This window comes from Panicum virgatum, chromosome 6N, assembly GCF_016808335.1.
Source record: "Panicum virgatum strain AP13 chromosome 6N, P.virgatum_v5, whole genome shotgun sequence".
In the NCBI taxonomy this organism is placed as follows: Eukaryota; Viridiplantae; Streptophyta; class Magnoliopsida; order Poales; family Poaceae; genus Panicum; species Panicum virgatum.
This window is the reverse complement of record NC_053150.1, coordinates 32,446,580-32,456,797: the sequence shown is the minus strand read 5'-3', so window position 1 is coordinate 32,456,797 and position 10,218 is coordinate 32,446,580. Positions and strand designations below refer to the sequence as shown.

At 41.8% G+C, this 10,218-nt stretch overlaps 1 protein-coding gene and 1 long non-coding RNA gene across 2 annotated transcripts; both read right to left on the bottom strand.

Annotated features, from left to right (window-relative positions):
* Nucleotides 1–4,504: 4,504 nt before the first annotated feature.
* On the bottom strand, nucleotides 4,505–7,138 carry LOC120677402. The gene is made up of 3 exons (XM_039958553.1): nucleotides 7,016–7,138; nucleotides 5,899–5,947; nucleotides 4,505–4,937 (listed from the first exon to the last, which is right to left on the bottom strand). Exons 1-3 carry the CDS (start codon nucleotides 7,029–7,031, stop codon nucleotides 4,655–4,657), a joined length of 348 nt encoding a protein of 115 aa, XP_039814487.1. The 5' UTR covers nucleotides 7,032–7,138; the 3' UTR covers nucleotides 4,505–4,654.
* Nucleotides 7,139–7,246: 108 nt separating this feature from the next.
* On the bottom strand, nucleotides 7,247–8,836 carry LOC120680287. Its single transcript, XR_005677570.1, has 3 exons — nucleotides 8,700–8,836; nucleotides 8,389–8,596; nucleotides 7,247–7,986 (listed from the first exon to the last, which is right to left on the bottom strand). It is a non-coding gene; the product is annotated as an uncharacterized LOC120680287 (long non-coding RNA).
* Nucleotides 8,837–10,218: the final 1,382 nt, after the last annotated feature.

Below are 10,218 nucleotides of genomic sequence, written 5' to 3'. Positions count from 1 at the left end.
AAGTCCTCTTATGTGACACGGCCTTGCTCTTATGGCCCTTGAACCTTTTCTTATGTTGCCTGCTGCTGCCAGACTCAGCCTGATGCTTGGGAATGTTGCTGATGCTAACACGCCCAAAGCGCTCGCTGACCATGTTGACAGCATCCTTCATCCTCTCAGCTTTCTGCCTTTCTTCTTCCTCAACACAGTAGCTAATGAGCTCAGCCATGCTCCAAGTCGCCTTCTGAGTGTTGTAGCTTATTTTGAAGGGACTGTACTGTACAGGCAGTGAAGTCATGATGAAGTGCACCGAAAAACCATCAGAGATAGCCATATCCAGTGTCTTCAGCTTATTTGCCATGTCACACATGCTCATAATGTGCTCCCTGATTCCACTTTGCCCATCATACTGTGAAGTCAGCATCTTCATGATCAGAGTGCTAGCATAAGTCTTGGAAGAACTCTTAAAGTTCTCCTCCACCTTGGCAAGGTATGCCTTGGCGCTCAGCTCATTACCATCCTGGTCCTTGATCAGGAATAGCACCACAGATGGCCGGGGAGACCATTTGCTTAATGATCATGTTGGCCATTCTGTCAGATCTCTCCCACTTCTCAATGGCAGCACGATCACCATTGGGATCACCGGGCTCTGCTGGCTTTTCTTGACGTAAGGCGAGATCATACTCGCACACAGCAATGGCAACCTGAACATCTTTATACTAGCTAGGGTAATTGGTGCCATTTAGGGGCTCAGTGCACTTCAGGTGCCCCGTCACAGTGTTCACTAAAAATCATGAGAACAATAACTTCATTAAACTCACAATTAAGATGTGCATAAGAAGTATGAAATTAACTCTACGATGGTCTGATTAAAGTCATACATAAATTTCAATTTGCATCACCGATGGTGAAAACAAACAAAATTTATCATTAAAACTCGTAATTAAATCAACAATGGTCAGAATTAATTACAAGTGCTCTAAATAAACTTTCTGATGGTTCCATTTAAATAGAGTGCATCTTAATTGCTTATGGTGGATGAGCATAATTTTCAGTGAATAAATATAATTAAAACATAATTAAAAGCATTTACATAACTCATGGAAAATTAAATAACATAATGCTGATAATAATAAGTGCAATAGAAAATAAATTAAAGCTTTTAATCATAATAGCAAGATAATTAAGCTTAAATCATAAGAACCAGTAAAGGAAAAGGCTTTACAACTTAAACTGGGTTAAAAGACTCATGAAACAGGCCCAAAAACATCCCCTTGCACGCGGCCCATTACCCTCGTCGGCCCAGTTCGGCCCAACCGGTGCAAACCCTAATGTTGGAGCGATCTGGACCATTGCTCACGATCGGACGGTCGCGAGCTGATCAAGCATCATATATAAACGAGTTGGCTGTCGGAGGGGTGCCCTAGATCCCCTCACTCTTCCTTCCTTTCTTCATACGACAGCAGCCGCCGGCCTCAGCTCACAGGTCCGGCCGCCGGCGCCCTCTCCTCATGCAGCGAGCAGCAGTGGCTGCTTTGGCCCTTGGCCGACACGTCACGCGCGCGGGTCCGCAGGCCGCCACCTCCTCATGGCTAGCGTGCGTGGTGGGTGCCTGGGTGGCCACCTCCACCTGATGCGCTCGTGCCGGCCGCGCTTCTAGCGCTGTTGGGACGGGCTCGTGCCCCGCGGCCCCCGTGCGGCCGCCGCTCACGCCTGCACCGTGCGCCAGCGGGCCCCACGGCCGCCAGCGCCGCCCGGAGCGCTACCGTGCGGCCAACGCCGCCTGATGCGGTGATGCCCACGCGCGGGTCTGCGCGTGCTGCACGCGCCACCTGCTCTGGCCCCGCCGCCAGACCTCATGTGTGGGCCCGAGCGCCGGTCCTCCTAATGCGCCGCCGGCCATCAAGGTGTCCCTACGGGCCCACCCGCCTGTGTGCGCGTGCGTCCAGGACGCGCGGCATGCCGTCGAGGGGCTCCACTGGGGGTATCGTGCCAGCATGTCGACCCAACTCATGGTCACCATCAAGGCAAGATTCAATCTTAGGGTTAGGGTTCATGAGGGATTTGGGGATTTCTTGATGGGACCTGAAATTTGTATTCCCCTTCTTCTCAAATGCTTACTGATGCATCTAATCTCATGGATTTGGATCTAATTTGCAGAAATTAAACATGATCAGGGGCTTAATTAAACATGATCTAATTTTGGGGAACAGATTAAGAACCTTAATTGCTTAATTTCTTAACTTAATCATGAAATTAAACTTAATCTGATGCATTACTTAGGCATGATTGATCTAATCCGGTACTTATTTCATAAACAGATCAAGATTCAATTAAAACTTGACTTAAACCAAACTAGATTAGATTTAATCTCGTGATCAAAAACATAATTAACCATGATTTAGATCTATTTATGCATGATTAACACGTAAAAGCCATTCTGGAGGGACTAATTGCATCTAAAACATAATTTAAACTTAACTGTGCAATAGGATCTAATATGCACAGATCTTTTGCATCTTAAAACCGACGAAAAAACAGAGGCATTTCATGGCTTAAGAATTGACTGTGCATGACTAGGTTAGGATGTCTCATGATATCGATTGTTAGAATTTGTCAAAACTAAAACATTAGAGGCGCATTACCCGGGAACTTTACATAACCTAGTTCATGACAAATCAATCTAATGCGAAAACAAATGGTAGATCATTATACCAGCGCTAGTAGTTGCAGCAGCCATTTATGCCTGATCCGTAGAGGAAGTAGACGTTCTTGTCGGTGTAGAAGATGCAAAGCGTAGCGCCGTCCTTTCGGGCGCCAACGGGAGAGCTTGGCCTTCCAAACCCCTCCAGTGCCCCTAGCGATCAGACTAGCGGTGGCTAGGGTTTTAGAATGAGATGAATGAGTGATTAAGGTGCTAACCATGACCTCATATTTATAGGGACTGTGAGGCTGGGGCCAGCTTTTCGAAACGGGCCTAATGGGCCTGCTGATCACAGCCCATTAGGGTTTTATCATTAAGTTTTCTTAATTATGTTTAGGTGGTTTAAATGCTTTCCTTAATAACGAAGATCACATAAATTTATTTTCAACAGAGCAATGCCAGCCAGCAAGTGAGTCAGGGAGGGGAGTGCAGGCAAAATCCGATTCGCTCCCTTCTGGTGCGGAAGCATCCGATATTTTTTTTTCTTGTCGGACGTCCTACAGGAAGCATTCTCGATTAACAATATATTCCGATCCAAATTATTATACGACATATATAAAACTCCATATATGTATATGCAGGGCAACTCGCCCATCAGTTTGCATCGCGCAAAGGGCAGCCACAAGTTCTCCAAGTGGACTGCCTACTTCCACGTCACCTTCAAGGCGGCGTGGGGCCTTGCTACACCTTCTTCGCGGAGGTTAAGGGCCCGGCGTCCCCGGCCGAGAGCATCACCTTGGTCGTCCAGTTCCACACCAAAGGTAATTCTGTACCAATATTAATACAAGCTAGAATAATAATGGAGTATCGTTGCAATTAGCTCCTCTCTGCATACTCCTGGTGATATGGCTGGATCTGAATGTACTGCTTGTACTGCACCGGCCTCAGCCACCCCTAGCAGGGAGGATTCGTCGGGCACCACCGCCTGCCGCATCACCAGGACCCAGCAGCAGGCAAGGGATCGACTCATCAACCCTTTTTTATCGAATCGATAGATGCACTCGATCGATGACTCACTCAATCTCAGGCAGCAAATTAATTAGTATAGCTAATGCACCGTACTCCCTCCAAATGTAATGCATTTTATTTTGTCTTGAATCAAAATAGTCCAAGTTTGATCAAATTTAGAGAGAAAAATATTAGCATTTAACATACCAAATAAGTAAAATATAATAATATATTTCACAATGGTTCTTATTATTCTTATTTGGCATTCAAGATATTATCACTCTTTTCTATAAAACGGCAGCAGCAGCAGCAATGGTGATGAGAGCGGTGGCGATGGATGGCAACGATGACGAGGATGGCAATCAATCCAGCAGTTAATCATCCAGTGCCAGAGAATAAGCCTACCCACCTATTGCGTCGTTGAATTGCCTTACGAGTTTAATTTGTTGCTGAGCAACATGCTAGTTTAATTGTGTTGCTGTGTGCAATCTGGCATGATAGATGGGTCTGGGAGTAACTATTTCCCCCTCTGCACTGCATACATACATAACCATAGCTCAATACCAAGCATGCCGTTGTTTAGACGCACGTCCTCCATCTGATAAATGGGATGCGTCCTTCTCTTTTTAAAAAAGCGACCTTTGTTTTTTTAAAATCTGCTTCATCGCCAAGCTACATATAGCATTGGTAGATTACTACATACTAGTAAGTGCGCCCGTGCTAACGCCACGGGTAAGCAAAGAAATGCAGCAATGGCTAATTACTTTTGCCCCTCTTTACTTTACCTTTATTCTTTTCCCCCCTAAAAAACATTCATTTTTCTTTTTATTATAAACAATAGAACATTCACTACGCATATAAGCAGACACGAAGTTGTACGTCAACCAGAGTTTTAAATTACAGATTTTAAAATTACAGCAAATTGCATCTGCTCAAAAGTTTTACAAAAAGTTAGGACAGAACTTTATAAGCAAGTTAACTTGACATTACCCATCTCAGTCCACTATTGCAATAAAATAACAATCATGTACGCCTTTGACTACAACAGAACAGTTCAAATGTAATTTTGAGAATACCATCGATCTTCAGGAGCCCACTCTCATTTTCATATCTGCCAAGCGAGTATCCCACAGCAGGTACATCAGTAAGATGCAGTGGATCATGTTCTATTCCATAATCTGTCAATGGTCGGTGCTCGAGAATCTTATCATGTTCAACAACAAAATCTGGAATTTCAACCACCCCTTTTCTTATATCTCCCCAGAGATATTCTAGTCGACTAATGTACTTGATTTGCCAATACAACCTGTAACAGAATAACTAACAGAGGTCAGGACTCAGGAATCTGTTTATTCCAAAGTGCTGTACAAAATGCAGAATGGACCCTCTGGCAATTCAGTTCGGAGCCTGTAGAACACAAACTTCTTCAGACGTTCACCATCAATTGAATCCATCCTTTAGTGAATTGATTTGATAAATAAATAACCAAAAAATAAGCACTCTCATAGTATGGTTGGTGTATTAGCTTTATTCTCCAACATTGCAACTTGTTGGTCAGTTAGCCCAAATTTTTGCTTGTGTCTACCTCAAGTGTAATTCCAAACTTATCTTCGCAAAACATAATTAGACATGGGAGTTTCGAGCTGATTGATATAGGTAAATGCAATATCATCACATAGCATGTAATGAGTCCTACATATACTATACTTGAGGTGTAGGAAGTATATGCATATATAAACAGAATGATATAACAGGAAAAATATGAACATACATGAACTTCTGCACATATCAGGTCCAAAAGAGGCACTAAATAAATAGAAACCCTGAGGTTTCAGTTCCAGGAAAAAGAGACACGGCACATATGGTACAATGAAGCTAACAAAAACGTATCATAGTGCAAAACTTGTATTTCACATAAAAAATACCGAACTCAATCTAAACTATCCATCCATTTGCACCAAAACCATAGAAAAGGCTGGCTGATAATTAAAATTTACTGAAACACTGACTTATCAGTCTACAGAAATAAGTCTTGCAATCGTATGCTAATTAATTCATCAATTTTTTTATCCTAATTAATTCACCTGAGGAAGCACTTGTTGTATTACGATACAGCAGAAGATTAACACATCACCACCTCTATCTAAAATATCAACTATCTAAAATATTGAAGCAAGTGTTGATGATACTTGCAGACATTATAGATCTAGCAGGCAGCACAAGACAGAGATAACAACAAGAGATGGGCTCGAAATTTTAAGGCATACCATTTGGATCTGGCACTGATGAGTTTCGCCACCGTCACGGTAATCACACCTGGCCACAGGAACAGAAGAAAAAATAAGACCATGTTAGAACCAAATTTATTTACAGTGGTCTGTCACTTTAACAAAGAGCTAGGAGCTGTATTATTGTATATAACCACCACCCGGCTTGGTTAGCTGCAGGTCTTTGTCACTGTCAGCTACTGTCAAAAATTGATAGGCTGCAACTGAGACTTTTCTGAAGACAGGACAAACAAAACAGCTGCTGAGCTCCTTGTAACTACCGAGGCTAGACAAGATTAATTTGATCCCTCTCCTACCACACCCATTGTTCATAAGGACTACGCACTTGCAAGTCCTTTATCTTGCATCCTTATTGTCCTGAAATTGCCATGTTACAAACCAGCTCCTCCCACACACCCTAAGTCTCTGCTAAATGTGTTCATGTAAAAAGGATTTACAAATCAGAAGTCAAATCAATGTTAGTTGTTAGATAATAAGGAAAGTCATTTCAGATGCATCTCTGTGATAATACTATCATCATCTAAAGAATTACAGAAACTATGGAACTAAAAAAAGATAGACTATTGCCGGTCGTAATCCATAGAGGCAAGGCATGAAAAAGGCTTGTAACTGAGGCGCTACTCTTGCTGCAAACAGGAACTACATATTCCGTTGTAGCATGGATTCAAAGTGTTATGAATGTGGAAACAAAAAAGGGAGCCGAGGACTTAAAAGATGCCTCTACCAAGACTCGAACTCGAAACCTTTGCTTTGATACTATGTTATGAATAGCACTTGTATTCAATATGGGGGCTCTAGGCCCAAATATATACATGTACAGGTATTAGAAAATATACACAAAACCCCTTATACAATGGGGGAAACTACAAAGTGTACATATACATCTAACACAAAGTAATTGCAGATTGCATGCTTCATTTAGTGCTTTAGGCTGTTGCATCATATCCTACCAAAAGAATGAGCATCAACGTTCTTTATGCTGTTTTTTTGAAAATCCTGTTTTGCAGACCATAAATACAATAAGCATTGAGCATCAGCAATGACAAAATCAGAGAACCATAGGAGATATTCAGGTGAGAAATACATCTATGCATACCTTTTCCTGGCAGCATCCGGTGGAGGAAAGGAGAGGAGGGGAGAGAGAGGGTGAGGAGAGGATAAGGTTGGGGTGAGAGGTGCAGCTGCTGGGTTTTGAACCCTGGCGAAGGGCGGTGCACGCCTGCGGGGGACGGGCGGGGCTGCGTTGAAGCCCAGACCGACGGGATGATCCATAGAAGATAGACCGTCCGATCGCGTTGAAGCTCGATAGGAGTTCTGCACTGTTGGAATATAAGTGAATTGTCCACATCTCCACATCAGCTTAAGCTTTTGGGTTGAACTGGTCGGTGCATGCAACTCAATATGGTATCAGTGCCAGAGGTTTCGTGTTCGAAACCTGGTTAGCACAATTAAATAAAATAATTGCTGCTCGCTCCTATTCCACGTTTGAGGCCTAAGGGAGCCTCCACATGAGGGGGAGTGTTGGAATATAAGTTAATTGCACACCTCTCCCCATCAGCTTAAGCTTTTGGGTTGAACTGGTCGGTGTATGCAACTCAATATGCACAACTATTGATTTTCATGTAGGGGGATTCCTGGGTACAGTTTTTTTGGTACATGATGTTCCAGCCATCTCTATTAGGGGCAAAAACTTGGGTGGACACAGCAAAGAAAACTTTGTGCTTTAGGGGATGGATGCATCCATAAAACTACACCAAACGTAGGGCATGTTCTGCTGATACGAAATAGCAACTGGAGCAACTGTTGTTCCTTTGCTAGAACCCGTACTTGTAGTATTTCATTCAGATATGCTTCACAGAGTAACGCCCAGCTGATCCATTTCTTCCAAGGACCGCTAACACCCCCTTTAGCATGTACTGGTGTAAATGTGTGGAACGTTGCAGTGCCCAGCAATGTACTTCTCGCCCCTGGGATGACGTGTCACCAGGCCGCAGGCAAAGCACCGCGCGAAGTCAACATTCTTCCTTAATGCTGAGGCGCCATCGACCTGAAACCCTTTGTGTCCAACTGCAACAAGCAAACCAAGCAGCCTGACATCAGACATTTGATGAAGTTTTAAAACTTCCAAACACTAGTCAACTCTTGACAGAATTCTAGGCCACTCCACATCTAAGATTTGGTAAGTTAACAAAAGTGCAATTTAGAAGCCATATATCTCTAAGATCAGCTAGGAGAGGACTACCAACCTCCATAGCCTGGAATCACGAACAAATGAACCTAAAAACTGCACAGTCCAAACTGCTAGGAATCCACTATACTATCTTCCATAAAATATCAAGAACTGCACCCATACTTTTTTTTTCAGATGAAGTTACCAAAACCTGCCTATTTGCATGCTTTAGAGACACTAGTTGATGAAGAAACTGTGCTGAACTTCAACAAATAGAAAAGAAAGGAAAAAGAACTCACCAGTAGAGTCAGAACCCAATGGTTCACAACAAGTGACAAGGAAGCCACCTGGAGCCCGCCTTTTGCCACAGTTGTAAAGTTCAGCAAAGAAAAGCTGTTCCTTCGAACCCTCCTTACTGGACCTTGCAGTGAAGTTAACGTGTGTGTACAAACGGCCTGACTCAGGCATCATGACCACAGGCATCACATCCAGCAGCTCAAACTTGATCTGTCGGGCACAAGAAATTAAGCTGGTCATGACATGCAAATTACCAAGTCTAAGTAGATGATGTGTTGTTCTGTTTAAAAGAACAGAATAAAGAGCAACACACCTTTTTCCTTTTGTTGTAGTGCTCCAAGGCACCCTTTGCAAATCTCTTCGACTTCTCAATAATAACATCTGGATGTGCACAACAACAACAATGTCAAAATGAAACGCTAAACAAAACTGATAGATAAATATTAAAAAGGGTTAATAAAACCAGCACCTACCAATCATCAACATACGTAAGAGAAATACAAAAGAACATAACTTGCCCATGTAAAGTAATCAGATAGAAAACATTGCATATATAGGATATGTTTATATGAGGTCCATAGTGCACTCACTGTGCATTACTGATCAGTGTTACGACATTAGTGGCAGTGATGCATGACCTTAAAGTTTAAAATTGACATTTTGTAAGATTTATTTGGTGATAGTGTTGATCACTTTTTACAGTTGCCACTTGCCTTAGGCCCTTAATAATAATGATTAGAGGGATCCATAATTCTGCAGAGGTGGGTATGGTGATTATCCACGAATAAATAAATGTTAGATGCAAATAACCTCGCAAAGTGGATAAAGTGGGGCTCAGTTAAAGATGTTGTGACAATATAACAATTTTGCATCCTGTAGGCTGTCGGAATATTTTGAGCGAAAGTAGGCTGTAGGAATATTATGATCAAATGTCATAACTAAGGCCTTGTTTAGATCCAAAAATGCAAAATGCAAAAATTTTGTAAATCGCTTGCATGGTGTACTAAATGTAGTCGAAAAATAAATCGCACTATACAAATGGACTGTAAATCACGAGACGAATCTAATAAGCCTAATTAGGACGTGATTAGACACTAAATTGCTACAGTAGACATGCTCTAATGATAGATTAATTAGGCTCATTAGATTCGTCTCGTAGTTTACAGACGAGATCTATAATTAGTTTTATGATTAATCTATATTTAATACTTCAAGTGTTGAAGATTCTCTTGCAAAAATGCAAAAATATAAAATGCAAACTGATCTAAACACAGGCTAAAGTGCATGAGTAGACAAATAGCACAAAGAATTCCAATACCTCACCATTATCATCTCAATTATTTCAAAAATAACAAATTCTCTTGCCAGAAGGCATTGTACCAGCTTGCGGCGCCAAATCACAAATTACGATGATATACAGTACATGCAAATAGTACTCAACAACAGCTATTGCAAAGTGCCAGTTAGGAAGGAAAATGTGGTGCATGCTTAGCTAATGGCACAATACCCGGTCCTTTATGAAATTTACCAATCTAACAATAAAAGGTCTTATGTTTACAGAAAAGCCCTAACAACAGAAACTGAGTGCATGACCTTTAATCTATTTATTACTACTACAGCCACAAACACAGACCACTTTGGACATCCTGTAGTCTAAAAAATGCAGGTCGAAGTGCTACTTTTTATCGCCATATGTATAAAACCTGATTTGAATAAGTATTGTGAAACTACTTTCAAGGCAAAACTACACGAAATTTCCTAGAATCAAATATAAATATCTGAAAAGATGATACTCAAAGTTCCGAAAGTATTAACTAAATATGTATGTATCT

Coding starts and splice junctions, on each gene's coding strand:
- LOC120677402 (XM_039958553.1), bottom strand. Junction 4,938..5,898: donor ATCAGTGCCAGATCCAAATG/GTATGCCTTAAA, acceptor ATTCTGTTACAG/GTTGTATTGGCAAATCAAGT.